Source organism: Ascaphus truei, chromosome 3 (genome assembly GCF_040206685.1).
Source record: "Ascaphus truei isolate aAscTru1 chromosome 3, aAscTru1.hap1, whole genome shotgun sequence".
Classification (NCBI taxonomy): Eukaryota; Metazoa; Chordata; class Amphibia; order Anura; family Ascaphidae; genus Ascaphus; species Ascaphus truei.
The window spans coordinates 429,375,276-429,401,096 of NC_134485.1; the positions used below are offsets into that span (position 1 = coordinate 429,375,276).

At 47.7% G+C, this 25,821-nt stretch overlaps 1 protein-coding gene across 2 annotated transcripts in view; it reads right to left on the reverse strand.

Annotated features, from left to right (window-relative positions):
- Window positions 1-533: 533 nt before the first annotated feature.
- KPNA1 (karyopherin subunit alpha 1) overlaps window positions 534-25,821 on the reverse strand; it is a 78,038-nt gene continuing 52,750 nt past the window's right edge. For both annotated transcript variants that reach the window (XM_075592873.1, XM_075592874.1), the window contains exons 5-14: window positions 25,419-25,513; window positions 21,843-21,974; window positions 21,235-21,323; window positions 19,513-19,612; window positions 14,035-14,198; window positions 13,475-13,553; window positions 13,130-13,255; window positions 10,167-10,294; window positions 9,017-9,195; window positions 534-7,390 (exon numbers count right to left, since the gene is read on the reverse strand). In XM_075592873.1, coding sequence (XP_075448988.1) covers window positions 7,203-7,390; window positions 9,017-9,195; window positions 10,167-10,294; window positions 13,130-13,255; window positions 13,475-13,553; window positions 14,035-14,198; window positions 19,513-19,612; window positions 21,235-21,323; window positions 21,843-21,974; window positions 25,419-25,513 — 1,280 coding nt within the window. In that variant the 3' untranslated portion in view covers window positions 534-7,202. The remainder of the gene's footprint in view (window positions 7,391-9,016; window positions 9,196-10,166; window positions 10,295-13,129; window positions 13,256-13,474; window positions 13,554-14,034; window positions 14,199-19,512; window positions 19,613-21,234; window positions 21,324-21,842; window positions 21,975-25,418; window positions 25,514-25,821) is intronic.

Genomic DNA, 25,821 nt, shown 5'->3' on the forward strand with positions numbered 1-25,821 from the left:
AAGTGCGGGGTAACGGTTTCCGGCGAGGAGAATCCTGCTTGTGCAGCCAACACAACATAAAGAGTCTTCAAACTGCAGGTCTCCCCTGGGACAGAGGTACAAAGGAGATAGTTACTCACACATACATAATGCGAATCTCCGTTTACTGCAGCAGCCAGGCACAGAGGAGGAATCACGTTTCAGGGCCCTTTCCTCCGCTGTTCTTGGCTATCAGAAAGAAATGACACAGACAGACACAGCCCCCCCCCCCCCCCCCCCCCGTTTCGCTTGATATGGTCTTGTTCATCTCCCATGATTCGAATAATCAAAACAGACACGCGCATGGAACTGATTTTTATTCACTCGAATAGGTGATTGCAATCATTTCTCTGGCGGCAGAGTATTCCAAGTCTGGTTTTCTTTGTTGCTCTGTAATTGCTAGAAATGGTTTGTGTGCTTTTGAATTTCAATAAAATATGAATTTATTTTTCCTTTCAATAATAATAATAAAAAAAAATAGTCACTTCTCTTTCCAAAGTTACCTGTTTTAAAAAAAAAAAAACAACGGGATTACGTCAAATAGGAACGAACATCTTCCTGGCCATTTCTATTAACCCCTTCGCTGCTTTGCGATGCTGGCCCCCTCTAGCAGCAGCAAAGGGGTTAAAAAAAAGACACAAGGGGAAGAAACGAAAGCACAGGCCCACTGTTCTGTAAATTAACCCCGTCACCGCCAGAAAGAATCGCAGAACATTATTCATAGCAGTGCAGCGGTAACACATACTGTAAGAAGGCAACAACGAGGCTTTATTTGTATTTTTTTTCTTAATCAGCCTAATTTACCTATTTTTAATAGTCTGCACTGCCCCTTTTTCGAGGTTAATGCAGAAACGTTAAATATTCCTTCAGCAAAACAAAAAGCAGCATGACAGGCGGTAAAAGCACAGATGTCTGATATTGCTAAAACAGCACTGCAGGTTTGAACAAACGGTATAACACAATTAGTTTGTCTTCCTGAAAAGATGTTTTGCAGGGGACATGCACACACCTCTGTCCTTATCCCAGTGTGAGCACAGGATGAATAGAAAGCTTACACCGTGCACTGCACACAGAGTTGTGATTAAAGTCAGCATTATGACAGCAGTGTGACATGTACCAAATATATATCATTAGAAATGTTTATATATATATATATATATATATCCAATAAAGAATATCACTTGTGAGCACATTCACATGTCTTAGACAGGTCTGCAACCCTGCCTTTCACCATTATCACCTAGCAGACAGTGCTCCCACTGCAGCAATGGATTCTGGGAAATGACATGCAAATGAGCACACAATGTGCTGGGTGATAATGGTGAAAGGCAGGGTTGCAGACCTGTCTAAGACATGTGAACGTGCGCACAAGTGATTCTTTATTGGCTATATAATTAGAAATGATGAATTAGTTGCCAAGCACAACGATGATGACTGAGAACCCTTCATCTCTTCACACACTGCAGTCACGGTATAAACCTGCAATGCTGTTTTATGAGGCGGCGAGTCATTCAGTAGTTACACACCCAATCTTAACCCATTGAAGGCTAATTACAAAATACTGCGATGCAATTTACTGCTAGCCCCATTAACACTAGCATGGATACTCAGAACTAAATGATGGGGTGGGAAACTCCAGTCCTCAAGGGACACCAACAGGTCAGGTTTTAAGGGTATCCCTGCTTCAGCACAGGTGGTGCAGTCATTCTGACAGCCACTGATTCACCACCTGTGCTGAAGCAGGGATAGCCTTAAAATCGGACCTGTTGGTGGCCCTTGAGGACTGGAGTTGGCCGCCCCTGGGGTAGTACAACTAGTATTAATAAAACCGTACACAGCACTTTTCTATTAGTAGGGGGTGAGGTATCACAAAGCAGTATTAAAACACACACTCACTTTGTGTTTAATGGACTCGCGTCTGGATATAAATGTTCTTGGCCGGTAATAATTGTCAGTTATATATATATTGTTTTTTTCCTCATTGAAAATTTGATGTTTTAGCTGTTGAATGGTTATATATTACTCGGGGCTTATTTTAATAATTAACCTTTTGCAGCCAGAACAAGGTGTTGACTGCACCTTTTGGCAGCAAAGTGGGGGGGGGGGGGGAATGCTCCTGAATCGGTTTTCTCTGTATACCTTTCTGTGACATTACCCCTGTCCCAAGGAAATGTGCTGTGGCAGTGGGAAGCATTCACTTTCCCATTGAGATATACTACATTTCTTGCAGATTGTGATACCTTTCATTGGAAATCCAGGTCTAGGGCCAGCAGTGCACAGGGGGTTAAAGTTATTTGACCTTCTTGGGTATTTCCATTCAATACATCAGAAGACATTGGAAGGCTTCCAATTTACATGGGGGAAGGGGCGGGGGAGGCATCCTACTAATATAATGTAGGTGTGACCCAGCATTGTGTACCTATAATAGACAAACATACAAGATCTCTCTGTAGACATCACGTTTCCAAGACCTCAAAAGTGTGATCTTGAATGATTTTATCATCACATCTGTAATAGTATGAGGCTGGTATAACAGAGGTGCTCAACGCCAGTCATCAAGGGCCACCAACAGGCGGGTTTAGAGGATACCCATGCTTCAGCAAAGGTGGCTCCCATCAGTGGCCCTGTCTTTAACTTGAGCCACCTGTGCTGAAGCAGAGATCCTCAAAACGCTGACCTGTTGGCGGGCCTTGAGGACTGGAGTTGCCCACCCCAGTTTATTAAGCAATGTTTTGAATTTCATGAATTTATGACCTAAAAAGCTTACATGCCAATGTTTGGGCCCAAGGCAAATAAAGTGAATATATATATATTTTTTATTATTATTATATATCTAGTTTGAATGCCAAAACAGCTTCTACCACTAGGGCACAGCATTTATTTTTGTTTAAAGATTTAAATAAATAAAAAAAAAAAGGCATCACATCAAGCAAGAAATGGTATTCTGCAGATAACGGGTTCTTGATAAGACTGAAAAGCTACTTTCATAAACCTATTTTGTACAGACTGAGGAATGCACACTATCCCCCTTTCTATATTTAGTAGACTGAGGAATGCACACTACCCCCCTTTCTATATTTAGTACAGACTGAGGAATGCACACTACCCCCCTTTCTATATTTAGTAGACTGAGGAATGCACACTACCCCCCTTTCTATATTTAGTACAGACTGAGGAATGCACACTACCCCCCTTTCTATATTTAGTAGACTGAGGAATGCACACTACCCCCCTTTCTATATTTAGTACAGACTGAGGAATGCACACTACCCCCCTTTCTATATTTAGTAGACTGAGGAATGCACACTACCCCCCTTTCTATATTTAGTACAGACTGAGGAATGCACACTATCCCCCTTTCTATATTTAGTAGACTGAGGAATGCACACTACCCCCCTTTCTATATTTAGTAGACTGAGGAATGCACATTACCCCCCTTTCTATATTTAGTACAGACTGAGGAATGCACACTACCCCCCTTTATAATGCCATCTTTAAACTATTGAACAAGATGGCAAAAGTAAACACTGGTGCCACTACTCCATATGCTGCTGCAACGGTGCTTCCCAGGGCTAGGGAAGATATCCTGCTCCAAATGGATGTGCGATTAAGATCCACCTCCAGCACAGTGATGCAGCTTCACAGCAACGTGAATAATGGCACAGAGCAGTATATATATACGTATATATATTATTTCTTATAACCTCTTTGCTTGCTGAAGGGAGCAGGCAAAACATGTTGGCGCTCGCTTGTATGCAGCACCCAAAGGGTTAAAACCACTTCAAAATACAGCGGTGACGAGATATTTCGGCGCCTGGGTTATGCCTTCGTCCAAGAGGTATGTACCACAGATTACAGGTTTAGCAGTGTAACTTTGGAAGGTTTTCGGTCCAACTAAACATCCTGTCCCAAACTAAAACAAAAAAATCCCACAAAACAGGAGGTGGGAGCAGTCCAAAAGAGCGTAAAAGTGCAGTCAAGGAAGGGATTGCCCACCTGGTCTCCCCCGTAGTGCAGAGGTGGGGGGCTGAGGAGAAGATGAAGTCCGGGTGATTCCTCTGCCCGTTGTAATGCGCTTGGCCTTTTAAGTTTGGCTCCTGGTACAGTGCGGTTCTCAAGTGTAGCAGGTTACAGTTACAAATGAATGGGAGGTCGCATGCTACCGGTGTTCCCAAAACACAAGCAAAGTCTGTGGCACAAAAAATAAATTTTAAAAAAAAAGTGACGTTTTCCTCGGCCGGGTTTGAGAATTCCCAAAATATAAATCTGAACCACGCAGAAGATCTGTGTCCCTACAAAACGGTTGCGTGCGCCTGTATGTTTAATATCGAATCACCGAGTGTTGGGTTATCGTTTCATGACCCGCACACAGTGCCTTATTGCTATGACATGCAACTGTTGCATTTGAAAGCTGTAGTAGGGTTTGCCCAGAATATACACGTTTCCTATGTGACACATAGCAGTCAAACATACATGTCAAAGGGCATTAACCCCTGAAGGGTCAAGGTGTCAAGGTTATCCATGTTTGCGAGTACTTAAATGCTACACACACAAAAAAGGGGGTATGTAGTGAAGGTAGCAGTAGTTACACTAACATTTCCAGAGAGGTAAGGAATTATATTCAAGGTCTAACATAATACATGGCATGTGTGAGAGCTCCTTCAGATTATTACACTGGCCTCTGAAGTGTGATATCCAGTTCAAGACGAGCTGCTTTCTCCGTGCCACCATGTCCATGCCATTCCTTCAGGCACTGAAAACTCCACTCACTTTTACTGCTCTACTATTAAACACTACATAAGGTTTATGTATTACTGTTAAAGTGCCATTAGTATGTTGTCCCACTTTGTATCACATAGCTAAATATAATACGGTGTTCCGTTGGTGTGACAGAGATAACCAGTAGCTTGTTCTGGTAAAATGAGGTCTTCCCCAACCAGCAGCCTCAAAAGCCATCACTTCTGCAAAATAATTATTAAAAAATATACATATAAAGCACGCCCAGGTCATGTTAACCTTTAGGGTGTCCTGGTGATGCTCACTGGACATCACAAGAGCCAAAATGCTGGTGGCCTTCATGATATTCAGTGAACTTCATCCATTTTTGGCCTTTGGCTAGGAAAGATCTGGTCCACGTCTCCCAGAGAGCCGAGGACATCAATGGGAAAGGAAGCTCATCCTCTCTCATTCCCAACGTTGAGCTGGCGTCCATGGGTATGAAACGCAGTACGGGTATGGATGTGGCGCAGGAATGTCCATTGCGCCGTGGTAGTCAAGAGAGGGGCGGGGGGGAGAGAGAACTAATTACACTCCAGAAGCGTTTAGTACTGGTGCCGATATACCTTAAAGCCCATTAATGCAGGAGAGCTGCAACGCATTGCTACAGGCCATGAATGGGCTTCACAGCACAGTAATAGGTAGAAGGCTTCCTCTAATGTCATGGCATTGTTTCACACGGATATTAGGCATTTCTGTGAATGAGGGGGCAGCAATCCACCCAACAGCAGAATGAGGTTAACGAATACAGGTGAAGAGCATGTTTTGGTTATCGTGGCAATTTTGGGAGCGGGGCAAGTGGGAGCAGTGCTGAGGAAGATCTGCTCCTTCAGGATGTGAAGGAGAGACCAAGCTGAAAGGAGCAACACAATCCTACATGGATAACCTCTCCTGTGGTCCCCCGTCCTGGGACCGGGGGTGTACGCAGAATGCCTACAGTAAAAACCTAATGTAATAATTTACACAGCAAACACATTCTGCTGCATTTAAGAAAATAAAATTATATATAGTCTATCCTACGCTGGGTTCGTTTGTAAACCAGATGGGTGAGGAGCTGTGGAGGGAAGGACTGTGTCTGCACGGAACAGAAATCAGGACCACGAAGCCCCGAAAGGTTTCCACGTTATGCAGAGAAAGACCGTTAATAAATCACATTATTTTTGGGAGGTCAGGATGTCGAGGAGTGGGGGGGGGGGGGGGAGGGGAAGTTATTTTTTTTTTGTTGTATTTTTTTTTTTAATTCAAAGAGTCACTAGAAAAGTCCTCACCAGGAATCCAATGTCCGTCACGTGTCTCTGGGGAGAGGTTAAGAACTGAACAGCAGCAGTCCACAGTCTCAAGGGGGCCAAAGGGCAAAAAGACACAGATTAGGGATTCCAAAAAATTCAAGGCAGCCTGCAGACCATCATGGCGGCCGAGCCTTCCTTTCGTGGATTGAGATGGTCACAATTTAGTCAGCTTTTTGTTTTCCCACTGAAGGCTTTAGGTGCATGAGAATAGTTAGCTTATTAATATCACACTTGTTCTTTCTCGTTTCTCAAATCTTCGTTGAATGTTAGTGCCAGTTGCCCAGGCTTGCACATCCAGCAAAAAAATAAACGAAGAAATCTCGCGCTCGCCATCTACAAACGCTGAGAAAGTTGCACTAAAGTCAGGCGGGGGGCGAGAGTCTTGCCATTACACTAGACTGTGTAAAATGACTTGTACGAGTCCAGACGTAAGTCTCCTTTAAATCGTAGTGGCACTGAAGCCACGAGTCTGCTGGTCAGTATTGTCTTGTGTGCAGTTATAGTCTTAGTCGATTCGTCGGTTTCCGTCGACGTCTTGCTTTGCCCATCGGGGATGGGATTCCTGCGTCCTTGTGAGTACATATTCGAGTCAGATGTGAAATGGAGATATGTTGAAGCACATCAGGATGGGTAACACCAAAATTATAGTGGTGCAGAGAGGGGGCACCTGCTCAAAGCCCCCCTCTTATCACGACGTGGGCCTGCTCCACTGACAGCCACTGGCTATTTGTTGGGTGTGCCAAAAGTCAGCGGGGTAAAGAAGAAGAAGAAAAGAATGGAAAGTAGAGAGAGGAAGAGAAAAGAAATAAGAGTGGCTAAAAACTAAAGAATGAAAGAAGGGGAACAGGAGAAAAGAGAAATTCACCTGATTCTACAGAGCAGAAACTGGGTAAATAAATGAAAAATAAAGGCAGAGAGAAAACAAAAAATGAAAAGAGAGAGAGAGAGAGAGAGAGAGAGAGAGAGAGAGAGAGAGAGAGAGAGAGAGAGAGAGAGAGAGAGAGAGAGAGAGAGAGAGAGAGAGAGAGAGAGACTGTGCACACGGCAAACAGGTGAGCAAGGAGTTTGAAGGGAAACGAAGGACTAGCTCTGCAGCATGCTGAGCCTCTGCGGATGTGGTTAGAGCTGGAATCCCTCCATTGGAGCCTCTCTCTGTTGGAAGATGTACTGCTGCTGGCTGAGGTCCACCTGGGGGGCGATGCTGCTATCCTCATCGTCAGTGCCAAAGTAGTGCTCAATGAGGTCAAACGCCTTCTGGTAGATCTCCTGGTTCTCGTGGCTTTGCAGGAACTCAATCTTATCCAGACCTGAGAGGGGAGAGACGGGCAGAGACATCACCCACCACGGTACCACAGTGTGATCAGATGTGTTATACGGGCAAGGGCTGCTTAGGGCCCAAGTTCAGTGTAACCACTTCAGTGCAAGAGGGGTAAAGAACGCAACTCCTTGAATAGAACTGCTGAGCTCTCCAGCACTGAAGAGGTAGGTACTAGTAGGTATATATTATCATGATAACCTTCTTGGGGAGTTTTAGGATCCGTGCCTGAATAAATATATTTTGGGATGGCACCTTTAACCAGCCATCGAGTACAGGTGTGACTCAGGGTGCATGGTTGAGCACTGTGTGGCTATGGACATGTTCTTCACGTCTTTTTTTGGCGCTGGGGGATTAAAACAACTAGACAGATCTCTAGGACCAATCCCATGTATACAGACGTAGCCTTGGTAATTGTTTCTAGGGATACCGAAAAATATCCTATTACAACTCAAACTATCTGCGTATACATGGGATTCAAGGTCAATAATGGTGTAGTAAAGTGTATGACATCTCACCAAAAACAACAATTAAGGTGCCTACACCTGTGTGTCGCATTGAATTGGTAGAACGCATACAGGTCTGTTCTTAGAATCAGAAACTTTTATGGATACGGAACTATCCGCTTCTTGTAGCAGTTTTATTTTAAAATAAAGTGCAATTTGGCTGCAGTGCTTCCAGCATCACAAGCAGCACCAGTAATGTCCTTAAACATTACCCCTACAGGGACCATGGTATCTGCAGTCTGATGGCCAAGCTTCGCAAACACCACCAACCAGTCATTTGGTCAGATGTGCTAAAGCATGGGTGTTAAACTCCAGTCATCAAGCTCCCCAACAACAGGTCAGGTTTTCAGAATATCCCTGCTTCAGCACAGGTGGCTCAATCAGTTCCTGTTTCAGCACAGGTGGCTCAATCAATCAGAGGCTCAGTCTTTGACTGAGCCTCTGATTGAGCCACCTTTGCTGAAGCCGGGATATCCTGAAAACCTGACCTGTTGGCGGCGTGGGGAGGGCTTTAGGGCTGGAGTTGAGCCCCCCCGAGCTAAACCCTGCAAACGGTTCCCTGCACTGACAGAAGAGCAGGCAAAACTTCCTGTGCGGTTTATTTATAAATATTTTACCGGGACACATACATTGAGCGTTATCTCATTTCAAGCACGTTCTGGGTACAGTATATCAAATATATATTACAATGACAAAGCGAGGGGGAAAAAAAAGGAAAGTACCAAATTAGTACCGCACATCTGGTATCTGCTTTAAAACCCATCTCTCACAGATTTGCCCTCTAGAAGCATAGAGAACATATCATTTCTTGCGCGACCCTTCGCTCCTGCGTCATTTATTTCAAGAGGAGCGCGCGATGGGCAGAGCCACTGCAGTTACACGCTACTATTCCTCCAAGGTGCGGAGCCAGATTCCCGGATACCACCGCAGATTGTAGTCGGATAAATAGAAGAACAGGAACGGCGTCGGAGTAACCGCCAGTAACGTTGAACCGAGAGCTGCATAACATCATGGCAGTGTAATGCACCGCTGCCTGGCTAATTTCAGACATGCCTGGTTTGCCGGGTTCAGGTTTCCCCCTTGTGGACACCAAGCTACGGTCTCTTGCTTACCGTACGCTTCTTCGATGAGAGCACAGTAAGGGTTGATGCCGGTCCCGTTCCGCTTGGCCTCCTGTTCCCCCAACCTCAGTATATTTTCTAAGCCGTTCAGAGCCACTTGCACGATCTTCGAGTCCATGACCGTGAGAAGATCACAGAGCGGCTTAATGCAACCCAAATCCACCAGGTACCTAAAGTGCAGGACAGAAAGAACAATGGTCGCGTTCACAAGACGCCATTAACCTCCTGCAGTTCCTTGATGTGAGAGCCGTACTGCGGCACTTACTGCCTGCTCCGGGATTGGGTCCCAGTTAGAAGGCAGCTCACTGGAATGACTTCCCCCATCACCATGTTTTTCCCCTACTTTCTTTCAAGAGGAAACCCTTCACATCAAGCACTTTGCTGCAAAGCCATAATGGCAGCCCGCACAGCCCCAATCAAAACACTGGCAGTGAGGTACACCGCTTACAAACCCCAGGCATTGAAGGGCTGAAAGCAAACGAGTGAATCGTATCATATTTAGCACTACACGCAAGGACACATTTCTTGGAAAAGGGGTTTTCCTACACAATGGTAAAGGTGTATGCTATTTGTTCTTATTTAGCCTTGATGCTTGTCCTGGAACAGGACTGTTATTTTTCTGCCTCATCTATTTTGGTTGTTGGCTTTCCCTGTATCTGTAACTCCCAGTACATGTGGAAACTGCTACATTTTTTATACATTTTCCCCTCCAGACTGCCTACAGCTGGTTGCCCTGATAACCTCTTTAGTCCTCCTAGCTGAGATGGTTTGTCTCAACTCCCCTGTCTGTGTTCACAGTTAGCACAGTCCAGTCACTTTTCCTGTGTGACAGGAATCACATACTTCCTTTCCATCCAAGCAGGCTGCGTGAGTACACATCTCACCTACCCCTTTGCAAGCTATCCGTTTTTGACCTTCCCTTAATACAGAAGCACCTTCACAGAGAAGCATTCTCTCACCACTCATAACATCTACAAGTACCCTTTATTTGCTATGACTTTCTCAATAAAGTTAAAAATATACTAAAGGACTTGATGTTCTTTCAAAGAGGGGGGAGTTCAGCTATCTGGCCATACTCATATGCTGCATATAACCCTTTGCCTTCAGAATAATGCTGTTGGTTGGTGACCTTCAGACGTACTTGATCTGTTCGGCGGAGCCTCCAGATGTTGAGTTTGTGATGGCCCAGGCAGCCTCCTTCCTTGTTCTGAACTCTGCTGTCTGCAGAATGTTGATAAGAGCAGGGAAAATATCCGCGTCTATCACGGTCTGCAATGACGAGGAAGAGCAAGAAGTGACACACACACACATGGGATATTTAGGCAAATCGTCAAAACAGTGAAACACAATACGTAGACATTAATGGCCGGTGAGGAGCATTTGGTCAATTTGCTCTGCTCTGTGTGACTCAGCCCATGTATTTTAAATGAATTGACCATTTTATTTTGTATTTACTGCCGGTGCTGGGGAAACGGCCATACACTTACAACCCTACTACTCGTGTGAGAACAACCATCTTTCCCACGTCTCTCTTTTTGTGCATTAACACAGGGGAGCGCAAACTTTTGGAGCTGCGCCGCCCTGCCTTCTCCCCCTCCTCACCTTGCGCGACGGCGTCAAATTACGCGGCTCGGTCACGTTACCATGGAGATGCCATGTGACGTCACACCAACGCGTCCGAACCCCGGCAAGTTTGTTGCAGAGGCCTCACGCGATCCCATAGCATTTAATTTGAATGCCTCTGGGAAGAGTGCAGGGACTGCAAGCGCCCACGCCCCCCCAAAAAAATCTCGTGCCCACTTTGCGCACCTCTGCATTAACGCATTATTCTACATGTGCCAATTCAGATACTTTATATATAATCCTAATAGTATATCCCTAATAGTATATTATAATCCTCAATTGTTGCGCCAGCCTTCCTAAAGTACTGACCGTATACCTAATGCTTTAGAGTAGCAGCATTAGACATAACGGCACGCTCCACCTCAACAAATGTAAGCACGCTTCTTGTTCCTAAAAAGCACTTTAGTGCGGTCATGTGTGTTTCATGAATTCTGATCTATCGACGACACCTAGGTAATTTCACATAACTTTCATGGGGATACAAAGTAACTATATCTAGCAACTTAGCACTGAACACTGGCAATATATCACTGCTAAAAACGGCATTTACAGCCAAATTCCTTTAAAGCAGCAAAGCATGCAGCAAAGCATGCAGCAAAGCATGCAGCAAAGCATGCAGCAAAGCATGCAGCACTGCACAATGTGTTGTGTTTACATTTTCTTATTTGTTCTTACAGGATTGAAGCTGGGGGTCTCCGGAGCTGAACTGCGTTCATTTCAGCTCCGGGGGTCACCTGCTTCGAGAGAAAGACGTAGGGGGCGCCGGTATCCCTGCAGGTTTAAAGCCCCCGGTAACGCGGGCCAATAGGAAGCCGCACCGGATGACGTCATGGCATCCTATTGGGCCGCGTGACGCTGGACATTTAAACGCCGCCGTTTCGTTAGGCACACAAGTTCCCTGGCTGCAGATACCAATTCCCCTTACGGAGGTCAGTATCTTAGGAAGCAGGGGGTCCCCGTAGCTGAAATGAACAAAGTTCTGCTCCGGAGACGCCCGGATTCAATCCTGTAATAAAAAAATAATCATTTTAAATCGCGCAGTGCCACGTTTTGTGGCTTTAAGTGGCTGTTACACTTTCGTTTTTAACAGAGCCCCTGCCGCTGTGATACCGGTTACATTCGGAGTCATAAATAACCTCACAACAAGTCTGACATTAGGACATCAGAGAGAGGCGGACCGCCAAACGTGGCAGCGCACAGACGAAAGCCACGCAGTCCGTCAATTGGCATCATTTAGCTCGATTATTTCATTAATATTTAGGCTGTTCTTTATATCTAAAAACACAGTTATTACGTGAAAACATTTAGGTTACCGTTTCATAATTGGGGTGCGGTCAGCCTTGAAAAAGTAATATCAGACATTATCTGAGGGGCATTAATTACACAGGAGTAAAAATAGAGAGGGGCAGCAATATTAGATTTAGAGATGGCGTAGGGCAGGGGTAATCAACTCCAGTCCTCAAGAGCCCCCAACAGGTCAGGTTTTAAGGATATCCCTGCTTCAGCACAGGTGGCTCAATCAAGTCGAAGACTTAGCCACTGACTGAGCCACATACGCTGAAGCTGGGATACCCTGAAAACCTGACCTGTTGGGGGTGGTCTTTAGGACTGGGGTTGAGACCCCCTGGCGTAGTAGCAAGAGGACGGGAAAGATTGACTGAAATTGTTGGGTTCGCAGCCTGGTTTTGCCAATTAGTTTTGTGTACCGGGTCTAGCAGCAGACACGCGGCGGAACGGGTTGTATGAGTCTTTACCTTACGAGCCATACAACTTTGTGTGTGGTGTTGCAGCACTGTATGACACCTTCGTGGGAGGCTATTTATATCCAGGGCTTCCCACCAGTGGGGATTGTGTGCTTGTATATGTACGTTATACAAAAGTGTATTAGACCGGAACAGCTGGCATTCTTGCAGGAGGGTGTTTATGTCTGCGGTGCCCCACTGTGGGGGATTATCTGTACATTTATATGCACCCGTTTTAGCGCAGATGTATGGGCGTCTACTAGATGTCCCTATCTCATGTCAGTTTAGGACATTAACAGCTAACATATACACCTTTGGTGTTAGCTCTGCATATATGTACCTCAGCTGACTGCTAACTGCTATAAATATATACACTCTGTCCGTCTTGGCCATATAAATCTCAAGTCAGCTAGTACCCTGAGTATCATATATACTGGGTACCCATATATACCTTTAGTATACCGGATATTGGGAGCTTACTTTTCCCTGGTCACCTATCCTCCTCTTATTTTAACACACTTCTCTTTCCCCGTTTACCCCACACCCCCTGATGTACCTTTCCTTGTATATATATATTTAAATAAACCTTTTTTGTTTTGCGTTGCGTAATACAGGGCTATTGGCCCGGGACTTATTGGTCCCTCCCACTTTTTCTCGTGAGTGCAACCCTGGGTTTCTTGCTCCACTGGGGGCTTTAAAACCCCCCCTTTGGATTTATGTGTCTTTGCCAATAAGTTACCTGTATCTGAACCCGGTTCCCCGCGGTGATGTTGGATATCGTCCAGCAGGCCTCCTTTTTGATGGATTCCTTAGGGCTGCTCAACAAGTGCAGCAAACTCTGCAGCGCTGTACAGTTCAGGATGACCTGAGATATCACAGGGAGAGAGAGAGATGGGAACAGGATGTTCCTTAACATACATTTGAAGTCTAAATATTACTTACAAACTGCAGATGTGTGCGCGTGCAGATGTGCGGATGCATATGTACACGTATGCGTATGTACGCGCATGCGTATGTACGCGCATGCGTATGTACGCGCATGCGTATGTGTATGTACGCGCATGCATCTCTCTGTTATCCTTACTTGTGTCTGAATGTCATCTCCAGTGACGATGTTGCCAACCGCTCGCAGAGCAGGAGATACCACTTTGTAATCGCTGTGCCTGCACACAGAGAAGACAGGGGAAGCCACTTATAAGCTGGGTTTGTTTGGCAGGTGTTCGTTACTCACACGGCTCACTCCTTACAGTCTGATCTGTGAGGCTGTGTTCCCTACTTCGCAGCAAATGTCAGAGCCCCCCATCCTGCACCCCACCCCCCAAACACAGACAGATGTGTCCATACATTGTTCTATCCTCTTGTAGCAATTAGGCGCCACCTTGAGCAGCCCAACCATTGTACTGTACTGTCATTACAGAATATAATGTACCGTGGAAAGGTTGGTAGCCCTGCATTTAATTACCCCGAGCTTGGCCGTTTCCGCAATCAGAGGGCCACTGCTAGAGTACTGCGCAAACCACTTCATCTCTCCGGGCCTCCATCACCAAAAAATACATTGCAAGCGTTTCAGGACAATAATACATTGTGTATTTGCAGCTCTCTGTGAGGCTCTAGGTAAAACAAATGATACACGATATATCTTACATCAATAGTTCCACCAATCTCCTGCACACTCCTGCATCAATGACAGCCTGGATCTTATCATTCGGCCCGTCTGACAGGTATGAGAGAGCCCAGCAGGCATCCGCAAGGACATCTGTGTCATTAACAAAGAGTAGCCAGGACAGGACGCTGAGGCATGGGGAGACCTGCAGGAGGAGAGAACACAGTATGGATAGGGGAAGTACTGCTGGCCAGCTAGGGTCCTGGGAAGGAATACCCATGGGCTTTAGTAAGAGTGTAAAGCATTAGAGGCCGCACAAGGGTGATCCCCAAATATCTTGTGGCTGATCACATGCGCCTCTCCACCACAGTCTCAAGCACAAATGCTACTTTTAACCCTTTAGATGTCCCGTGGCAGCCTCACTTCATGGGGTCTGGCTTAGTCATGGGCTTCCTGCTGATTTTGTAGGGGAGATGCTCCTGAGGCAGATCAGTGGAAGGGGACTATCAGTGACGGCAGCGTTCACACGATTGCGATGTGCCGGAGGCGCTGTGGCCCCCTCCAGATCTCAAATGGTTAAAAACACAGAAGCCGCTGTAAGTCATTATTAGATGCATCCTCATACAGATTATGTTTGTGCTTCTAGTTAAATGGCGCTGGATTGTGTTACAATATTATGTGTTGGATCTAACAAACCTCCAAAATGGAACAGTTATATTTTTTAGCTCCGATCGCCCCCACCCCTGGTTTTCGAGATACTTACTGGTAAAGTTAACTGTATAACTTCCTGATTATTTTTTAAGGCTACTTCAGTGGCTACCCTATAGGAACGCCCACCGCCGATGCCGCGGCTTCCTACTGGCCCAGATTTAAACCCGGCAACTTCACCTGTAAATATCTCACGACCGGGAAATCCCGTCGCTAAAAAATTGCGGCTCACGGGGACACCCAGTGAGAAAAAAAATGGTGACCCCCAAAAAGATAAAAACAGGAGGAGGAACTGAATATTAAACAATATACCAAGCGGGAAGCATCTCCCGTTCAGAGAAGAGCAGAAGGGATATAGGTGATCAGTGTTGATGAGCAAAATGATTTAAAGAAAATATATCCTGAGTTAGTGGAGGTTTACTCTTGGTAATGGGAACACTGTGCACATCGGAGTTACTTCTTTCTGTTTTGCACCAAATCTGTATGCAGCCATCTAAATAACTACAAGCTCATTTAAGGCTGTGTACGGTTTGCAAGTTATCACGCTCAAAGATTGTCCAGCGCTGTATTGAATTGAAAGGAGTAGTCTGCACAAACCTGTGGCAGGTATCAATAAGGGTGACTATTAAGGGCGTAGCTTTGCTTGCATATAGTACAGATGGTGCAGATTTCCATTCCGCTATTTTTTTGCAGGGCTTCTTGTCAAATAGGTTAAAAACCCCACACGGCCCAGTCTATTCAGTGGTGCAAAGGTTTTTCCTTACAGTCCTTAGCGGCATTGTATTGAGCTTTAAATTCGCTTTGTTGGAACTAAACACTAAATATTAAGCTGTGTTACCAAAATATTGGGAGAAAAATAAATGATGTGCATAAATGTGCTATTTTAGGGGGGAGGAAGGATACTTCGAGCGTGCCAATTTTGGTATAAATGTGTAAAAAGATTGAGATACAGAGGTTGTTCTCTTGTGTACGTCCGCCTGGGTCAAAAGCTTGTTTCCTAAACGAGTGATTTCTTCCACACCGGGAGATTCTGGTGGCGGAGCCACGCCGGAGCCGTGCCGGAGCCACGCCGGACCTGCCCTAAGCTGTACATCAGTTTGCTTACGTGCCTCACAATATGAGAGGACTCAAAATTAGAAGGAAAAAATGCATTTCAAGTTTTAAAAATCGGATGAGAAATAAAGATACGGGGAAAAGAAGTTGCTCTCTAAATATGGACATTTTCGTTCGGATATGACCCGAAGCATCATGTGCATCGAAAGCGACAAAGTTCGCAGCTTATCATTTGAAGACATCTATGACTTTGCTCTCCAAAAAGCACGAGAAAATGTTTTAATATTAAAATGAATGTGATCTGCCAACGCTGTTCATTTTAGCTTTTCACCGCCATCTTCGTATATAACAATGCTAGTACACTGCTTTCCTTCATTTTAATAATGTCCCTTCAGTCAGAATAATACATCTATTTAGAATTTTTGGGGCTTCTTAAACTGGATAATAGCTATGGGCCTTAGAAGGTTAAAGTCGGTCCCTGTGCGGGACCACCAGTGACTGCCCCCAGCGTTCATACTGCACCAATAACATCACAGTGTAGCCCCCTTGTAGTTTGCCCAGGAGCGGGTTCACTTAGGATTAATCATGGGATCTATTCTTATAGAGTGGGGAGCATTTTCACCCTCCGTACTCCATGTGCGGTAATGGGGAGGGAGGAGTTAGGGATCTATATAATCAAACAGCTACATCCCCCTTCCTAGCTCGTTCTTCCGGTTATAATCGGAGTGCCAGTATTATTCTATTTACTTCAACAGTAATTCCAGAAGCTAGCGGGAAGAGGAGGAAGCAGCTACCCAACCCGAGAGGGCGCCAGAATAATAAGGAACTGTGTTTAATGAGCGGGTGTTGAAAAGTATATTTGTGTGTCGTCAGCATAGAGGTGATAATTAAACACAAAAGATGTTATTAGGTCACCTAGAGAGAGTGTATACAGAGAAAAGAGAAGAGGTCCCAGGACAGAGCCCTGGGGTACCCCCACAGTGAGATCAATAGAGGAGCAGGAGGTGTTAGCAGAAGAGACACTGAAAGTACTATGGGAGAGGTAAGAGGAGATCCAGGATAGAGCTTTGTTCCGAATGCCAAGAGTATGGAGAATGTGGAGGAGAAGAGGGTGGTCCACGGTGTCAAATGCTGCAGAGAGGTCGAGTAATATGAGCAGAGTGTAATGACCTCTGTCTTTGGCAGCATGGAGGTCGTCAGTTATTTTAGTGAGGGCTGTTTCGGTGGAGTGAGCAGTGCGGAAGCCAGATTGTAGAGGGTCTAGTAGAGAATAGGTGTTGAGAAAATGGAGCAAGCGAGCGAATACAAGACGTTCAAGGAGTTTAGAGGCAAAAGGCAATGTGGGAGACAGGCCGATAGTTAGAAAGACAGGTAGGGTCAAGCTTGCTGTTTTTGAGTAATGGTATGACTGTTGCATGTTTGAAGGAGGATGGAAAGGTTCCAGAGCAGAGGGAGGAGTTAAAAATGTGCGTGAGCGTAAGGATTATAGTAGGAGCAAGAGGTTTTAGGAAATGGGAGGGAATGGGGTCAAGAGGGCAAGTGGTAGAGGGAGAAGAGGCGATCAACAGCGACACATCCTCCTCTGAGACAGTGGAAAAAGAGTCAAGTAAGGCAGGAGGAGAGTTAGGAAGAGGTGAAGAGGTGTAGGATGGGAGGAAGAAACAGAGGGGATGTTCTGACGTATGGATTCCACCTTTTCCTTAAAATAGTCAGCAAAGTCTTGAGCGGAGATGGAGGAAGGGGAGGCAGCTGAGGGTGGTTTGAGTAGAGTATCAAAGACAGAGAACAGTCGGCGTGGGTTAGACTTGTGCATGTTGATTAGTGAAGAAAAGTAGGCTTGTTTAGCTTGCGAGAGGGCAGAGTTGAAACAGGATAGCATAAATTTGTAGTGAAGGAAGTCTGCGAGAGTATGAGATTTCCTCCAGAGGCGTTCAGAGGAACGAGTGGAGGAACGCAGCATGCGCGTGTGGGAATTTAACCAGGGTCTAGGGTTAAAAGGGCGAGTGCGGCAGAGAGAAAGCAGGGCATGTAGATCAAGAGAGGAGGACAAGACAGAGTTGTAGTTCCTGACCAGGTTGTCAGGGTCTGTAGCAGAGCTTAGAGGGAGGAGTGTAACGTGGACTCAAAGTCAGGTAAGTGAATAGAGCGCAGGTTTCTGCAGAACCGGGGGGTAGATGGAGGTGGAGAAGGGGAGAAGCGAGATAGAGAGAATGAGATGAGGTGATGGTCAGTGAGAGGAAAAGGGGAAATGGAGAAATCAGAGAGAGAAGTTTTTAGTGAAAACCAGGTCTAAGTAGTGGCCGTCCTTGTGGTGCTGGCTGCAGTCCACTGTTGAAGGCCAAAAGAAGAGGTTAGAGAAAGAAAGCGGGAAGCCCAATGGAGAGAGGGGTCATCAATGTGGCAATTGAAGTCCCCAAGGAGAAGAACAGGGGAGTCTGAGGAGAGAAAGAAAGAGAGCCAGGATTCAAAGTGAGAGAGAAAGGCAGAAGGGGGATGAGTAGAGGTAGGTGGGCGATAGATGACAGCCACGTGGACAGGGAGAAGAGAGAAGATCTGGACAGTGTGAACCTCAAAGGAGGGAAAGGCAAGAGAGGGGGGGAATAGGAAAAGTTCGGTAACGGCAGAGAGAGGAGAGTAGGAGCCCCACACCTCCACCCCTGCCATCAGGGCGCGGAGTGTGGGAGAAAGAAAGGCCACCATAAGAGAGGGCAGCTTCCAGAGCAAAGTCAGACTGAGTGAGCCAGGTCTCAGTTATAGCAAAGAGAAGCAGGGAGTGAGAGAGAAAGAAGTCATGCACAGAGAGGAACTTGTTAGAGAGGGAGCGAGCATTCCAAAGGACACAGGAGAAAGGGAGAGAGGAGGGAGGGTGGCAGGGGATGGGTATGAGGTTGGAGGGGTTAACACCAGAAGGAGTAGAAGTTGTATGTGGGAGGCGAGGACGAGAGCAAGTAGAAATAAGGCAGGGACAAGGATTGGGAGAGATATCCCCAGAAGCAAGGAGGAGAAGCATGGAAAGAAAGAGAATGTGTGCAGATGATTTATAGGGGTGTGTTTTAGTGCAGGGTGTATAGCTGTGTGGTGACAGAGGACGCAGGTAAGAAAGGAGTTCATGTGAACTGAGAAGTGGGGAAGAAAGGAGAGATGGAGATATATGAATAGAGTTAGAGACATAAGGAGACTGATGGAAGGAAGTGCATAATTTGAAAATAAGTGAGGTTGCAGCAAATATAAAAAATAAAGGCGGCATCACAGCAATAGTTAAGTGCTGAGATGTGCAGTCTCAGATAGATGATATCCTCCTTTCCAACGTAGATTAAAAGCAGGAATCAGAAGCAGTAGGTGATGTCCACTTTTCCACTTCTTTTTGAACTTCCTTTTTAAACTTCATATTCTACTTGAAACATTTCTACTTTGCTGAAGAACACTTTTATAGTTCAGCGCTAAAGACTATTTTATACAAAACAACCAAAACCGCTGAAAGTCCCTGGTGCCTATTCTTCAATGCCCTTCCTCTCCGGACACTGCAGCTACTTGACCTCAGCCCTGTGAAAAGGTCCATACAAGTGGCAGTCCGATACAAGGACTGAATGTACACTCCGAGGCCGGGGCGGGGCAGTCACATATACACATATATAAAAAGGGGGAGGATTTGCTGCGCTCATGAATGAGAGAAAGAAATGGGTCTGTGGGACTATTTAGGAGGCATTTCTTTGAGGCTTTAATAAAACGTTTGGACAGCACCACAGGCCGTGGGTTACCTTGGCAAATTCAGGAGGAGGATTCTTCCCTCTGCACAGGTTAGACAGAGCCCACACAGCATTTCGGGTCATAGTGAGACGGTTCTGTTTAGAGAGTAATCTGAAGGAGAATACAAGTGTTATGTAGAAAAAAACAACTGCAGGCAGATTATGTCTCTTCTGCTTATAAGATTAGTTTGTAATATTTTGTATTCCTATAGGCCAGTGTTTTTCAACCACCCTAGGGTTCCCCAGACATCCCTAAAGGGATCCCTGTAATTTTCTGGTCATTTGAAAATTGTATCAAATACTTAAGAATTTACAATGCATCTGATCTCAGACGCGCTATTAGAGAGGGTTGGGGTTCCTTACAATGTATCTGATCTCAGACGCGCTATTAGAGAGGGTTGGGGTTCCTTACAATGCATCTGATCTCAGACGCGCTATTAGAGGGTTGGGGTTCCTTACAATGCATCTGATCTCAGACGCGCTATTAGAGGGTTGGGGTTCCTTACAATGCATCTGATCTCAGACGCGCTATTAGAGAGGGTTGGGGTTCCTTACAATGTATCTGATCTCAGACGCGCTATTAGAGAGGGTTGGGGTTCATTACAGTGCATCTGATCTCAGACGCGCTATTAGAGGGTTGGGGTTCCTCAGAATGTCACTTAGGGTCCATTAAACAAAGGTTGAAAAGCACTGCTATAGGCATACCCATAGCACAAACCTCGGGCACAAAAGTGAAAAATACAACAATCATTATGGGTTATATTATTAATATTTTTTTGCAATAATAGTTTAGACTACTAGATATCACTACTTTATGAAAAACAAATATTTACAAAAATACAAAAAAGACAAACATTAATCTCCATTTCCTGTAAACCCTTGAGTGCCAGAGACTCCACGACCATCTAGCGATGTAAAGGCATGCAATGCATTGCAGAGTAATGCAGAGTAATGCAGAGCAATGCATAGTAATGCAGAGTAATGCAGAGCAATGCAGAGCAATGCAGAGCAATGCAGAGCAATGCAGAGCAATGCAGAGTAATGCAGAGTAATGCGCTATCTGCCTCTCCATCCCAGGTGCCCCTTCACCCCTTCCCTCCGGCCCGAACACCATGGAGATACTGGTCCGTGGTTACGTCCTAAGACTATTTTGTGAGCCTAGTCAAGTGTCAAGAGAGACGAAACGGGCAAACTGTTCCGGTTATACCCGGAGGCGCCACTCGCCGCTCAGCTAGCAGGGATCACGTAATGGACGCTTTTCAAAGCTCCCGCGCCATATGGGCCAATAGGAAGTCATGCCACCCGGCGCGGCTTCATTTTGCCCATGTGGCGCGGCAGCTTTAAAAATAAAATAAAAATCAAAGAAATACCACTACCGCCATCCACCCCCCTTTCAGAGGACTGTGTCTGTGGAAGCAGGGGGTCCCCAGAGCCAAAACTAATGGGGTTCATCTCCAGAGACCCCCTCCTTCAAAGTCCTATGTATATAAAAAATAAAAAGTGCCACTTGGCTTGTTCCTTTGCTGCGTAAGCTACAAACCCAGTCACAAATAAATACAAGTCTACCCTCCTTCCCACACGGACATGCAGTGTAAAAGCCATTATAAGGAAGTGTTGTCACAATGCCATCCCTACATTTTTGTGCCTGGCCTCAGACTTTGGTTAAGTCCCAACCCCAAGACACAGAGACACAAAATAAAAGGTGATAAGTGAATACGAAGATTGTATACTTACTGCAACAGAGGAGGCAGGATGTTACAGTCCAACACATAGTCCCTGCACATGGTGCTGTCTCCGGCAATGTTACCGAGAGCCCAGACTGCCTGAAAGGAACGAAATGCACAATGTATACCCGGACAGCTCAACGCGTCACACGGAGCAATGAGGCTGGGAGCAAGGAGGGAACAGAAGCAAAGTCAGGACAGATCAGAGGGAGCGGAGATAGCGAAAACTGGGCGCGTGGCGTGAATAAAATCGCTCCGTGATGTCAGGGTTTCTATCACTTTAGTACCCAAATCTGTGACGATCTGGCTTACAGCTCTATATCCCCTGCTCTCTGTGACTTGGGACCTAGTTTGCACTCGCAGTAACCGTCGTTTTACGAGTGTGGGACCAGCTATGTTAAGAGCTGCACGAGGAATGAAGAAGCGGTGTCTGAGGTACAGTATGGAAGGAAACAGCAAATAGAGATGCAAAGTCGGTGTGCGCACACACACACACACACACACACACACACACACACACACACACACACGGTGTAGCAGAGAAAGCAAGAGCAGACAGGTTCAGTGTATGTGGGTGCATTTGGTGGGACACCGTGTTGTGTAGCAGAGATGAATTACCTGCTCCTGCACATCTTCAAACTCTGAGCTGAGAAGCTCTATAAAGATGGGCACCGCGCCAGCCTGGATCACTATACGCGTCTGCAGGGAGTTCCCAGATGCGATGTTCGTTAGCACCCACGCAGCTTCAAACTAAGCAGAACGGGAAGTGTTATTCTGAAGCAGACACTATTATTCACAAAGGTTTCCCTGTGAGAGGGCATTCACAAAGGTTTCCCTGTGAGAGGGCATTCACAAAGGCTTCCCTGCGAGAGGGGGCCTTCACAAAGGCTTCCCTGCGAGAGGGGGCCTTCCCAAAGGCTTCCCTGCGAGAGGGGGCCTTCCCAAAGGCTTCCCTGCGAGAGGGGGCCTTCACAAAGGCTTCCCTGCGAGAGGGGGCCTTCCCAAAGGCTTCCCTGCGAGAGGGGGCCTTCCCAAACGCTTCCCTGCGAGAGGGGGCCTTCCCAAAGGCTTCCCTGCGAGAGGGGGCCTTCCCAAAGGCTTCCCTGCGAGAGGGGGCCTTCCCAAAGGCTTCCCTGCGAGAGGGGGCCTTCCCAAAGGCTTCCCTGCGAGAGGGGGCCTTCCCAAAGGCTTCCCTGCGAGAGGGGGCCTTCCCAAACGCTTCCCTGCGAGAGGGGGCCTTCCCAAAGGCTTCCCTGCGAGAGGGGGCCTTCCCAAAGGCTTCCCTGCGAGAGGGGGCCTTCACAAAGGCTTCCCTGCGAGAGGGCATTCACAAAGGCTTCCCTGCGAGAGGGGGCCTTCCCAAAGGCTTCCATGCGAGAGAGGGCCTTCCCAAAGGCTTCCCTGCGAGAGGGGGCCTTCACAAAGGCTTCCCTGCGAGAGGGCATTCACAAAGGCTTCACTGCGAGAGGGGGCCTTCCCAAAGGCTTCCCTGCGAGAGAGGGCCTTCCCAAAGGCTTCCCTGCGAGAGGGGGCCTTCCCAAAGGCTTCCCTGCGAGAGGGGGCCTTCACAAAGGCTTCCCTGCGAGAGGGCATTCCCAAAGGCTTCCCTGCGAGAGGGAGCCTTCACAAAGGCTTCCCTGCGAGAGGGGGCCTTCACAAAGGCTTCCCTGCGAGAGGGGGCCTTCCCAAAAGCTTCCCTGCGAGAGGGGGCCTTCCCAAAAGCTTCCCTGCGAGAGGGGGCCTTCCCAAAGGCTTCCCTGCGAGAGAGGGCCTTCCCAAAGACTTCCCTGCGAGAGGGGGCCTTCCCAAAGGCTTCCCTGCGAGAGGGGGCCTTCACAAAGGCTTCCCTGCGAGAGGGGGCCTTCCCAAAGGCTTCCCTGCGAGAGAGGGCCTTCCCAAACGCTTCCCTGCGAGAGGGGGCCTTCCCAAAGGCTTCCCTGCGAGAGGGGGCCTTCCCAAAGGCTTCCCTGCGAGAGGGGGCCTTCCCAAAGGCTTCCCTGCGAGAGAGGGCCTTCCCAAAGGCTTCCCTGCGAGAGGGGGCCTTCCCAAACGCTTCCCTGCGAGAGGGGGCCTTCCCAAAGGCTTCCCTGCGAGAGGGGGCCTTCCCAAACGCTTCCCTGCGAGAGGGGGCCTTCACAAAGGCTTCCCTGCGAGAGGGCATTCACAAAGGCTTCCCTGCGAGAGGGGGCCTTCCCAAAGGCTTCCATGCGAGAGAGGGCCTTCCCAAAGGCTTCCCTGCGAGAGGGGGCCTTCACAAAGGCTTCCCTGCGAGAGGGCATTCACAAAGGCTTCCCTGCGAGAGGGGGCCTTCCCAAAGGCTTCCCTGCGAGAGAGGGCCTTCCCAAAGGCTTCCCTGCGAGAGGGGGCCTTCCCAAAGGCTTCCCTGCGAGAGGGGGCCTTCACAAAGGCTTCCCTGCGAGAGGGCATTCCCAAAGGCTTCCCTGCGAGAGGGAGCCTTCACAAAGGCTTCCCTGCGAGAGGGCATTCACAAAGGCTTCCCTGCGAGAGGGGGCCTTCCCAAAGGTTTCCCTGTGAGAGGGCATTCACAAAGGCTTCCCTGCGAGAGGGCATTCACAAACGCTTCCCTGCGAGAGGGCATTCACAAACGCTTCCCTGCGAGAGGGGGCCTTCCCAAAGGTTTCCCTGTGAGAGGGCATTCACAAAGGCTTCCCTGCGAGAGGGCATTCACAAACGCTTCCCTGCGAGAGGGCATTCACAAACGCTTCCCTGCGAGAGGGGGCCTTCCCAAAGGTTTCCCTGTGAGAGGGCATTCACAAACGCTTCCCTGCGAGAGGGGGCCTTCCCAAAGGCTTCCCTGCGAGAGAGGGCCTTCCCAAAGGTTTCCCTGTGAGAGGGCATTCACAAACGCTTCCCTGCGAGAGGGGGCCTTCCCAAAGGCTTCCCTGCGAGAGGGGGCCTTCCCAAAGGCTTCCCTGCGAGAGGGCATTCACAAAGGCTTCCCTGCGAGAGGGGGCCTTCACAAAGGTTTCCCTGTGAGAGGGCCTTCACAAAGGTTTCCCTGCGAGAGGGCATTCACAAAGGCTTCCCTGCGAGAGGGGGCCTTCACAAAGGCTTCCCTGCGAGAGGGGGCCTTACCAAAAGCTTCCCTGCGAGAGGGGGCCTTCACAAAGGCTTCCCTGCGAGAGGGGGCCTTCACAAAGGCTTCCATGCGAGAGGGGGCCTTCCCAAAGGCTTCCCTGCGAGAGGGGGCCTTCACAAAGGCTTCCCTGCGAGAGGGGGCCTTCACAAAGGCTTCCCTGCGAGAGGGGGCCTTCACAAAGGCTTCCCTGCGAGAGGGGGCCTTCCCAAAGGCTTCCCTGCGAGAGGGGGCCTTCCCAAAAGCTTCCCTGCGAGAGGGGGCCTTCCCAAAAGCTTCCCTGCGAGAGGGGGCCTTCACAAAGGCTTCCCTGCGAGAGGGGGCCTTCCCAAAAGCTTCCCTGCGAGAGGGGGCCTTACCAAAAGCTTCCCTGCGAGAGGGGGCCTTCACAAAGGCTTCCCTGCGAGAGGGGGGCCTTCACAAAGGCTTCCCTGCGAGAGGGGGCCTTCACAAAGGCTTCCATGCGAGAGGGGGCCTTCCCAAAGGCTTCCCTGCGAGAGGGGACAAACAGGTCAAGTTTTCATGATATCCCTGCTTCAGCACAGGTGGCTCAATAATTCTGACTGAGCCACCTGTGCTGACGCAGTGCTATCCTGATAGGCTGACCTGCGTGTGACCCTGAAGGACTGGAGTTGCCCACCGCTAAAGTGATTACAGTTTAGAGAAAAGTACGGAAGTTTAAGAGAGACAAGTTTACGAGATTAGAACAGGTTTGGGGAAGGTTTCGTGGGACTTGTGGAAATACTTGTGAGTCATTTTGTCCCCTCTGTCCACCCTCTGTCCACCCTCTGTCCACCCTCTGTCCACCCTCTGTCCACCCTCTGTCCACCCTCTGTCCACCCTCTGTCCACCCTCTGTCCACCCTCTGTCCACCCTCTGTCCACCCTCTGTCCACCCTCTGTCCACCCTCTGTCCACCCTCTGTCCAATGTGTTTTGACTTTTTAATCTAGCATAAGGTTATTTTGCGTGTAGATAGTGACAACATCCTGATGCACATTGGTCTGTTGCAGGTATCACTATAATAGCCACGCGTCTCTTGGACGCAGCCGATTGCGGACAGTTCAGAGCCCGCCCCTGCAAGCCATTTGCCCGTTACCTGTAATGTGCAGTTTTCTTTCCTCTTCAGGAACTCCACAAATCTGGCCACTACCCCCGGAGTCCCAATGACTTCGTCGATAGGAGGATTGGGCTCTGTGAAAATACAAATGCAATGAGAGATGTTAGCATAAATAGCCTTCTTATGCTCGTTACAGTAATTGTAGTGACAGCTCTCCATCTCCGTGTGTGTGTATACATAATATATATATCTGTCACAGGGCAGCCGACATATGATGTACAGCTATTCTCCAATCATGTGCAGAAACCAAACGCATTGCCGAAATAGCACCCGCACACAGAAATCACGATGCGATGAGCATAGATACTGTACGCTTTATTTAAATCATAGTGCAGATACCACAACGTTTCAGGGGAGAGACCTTTCGTCAGGTGCTGGGACA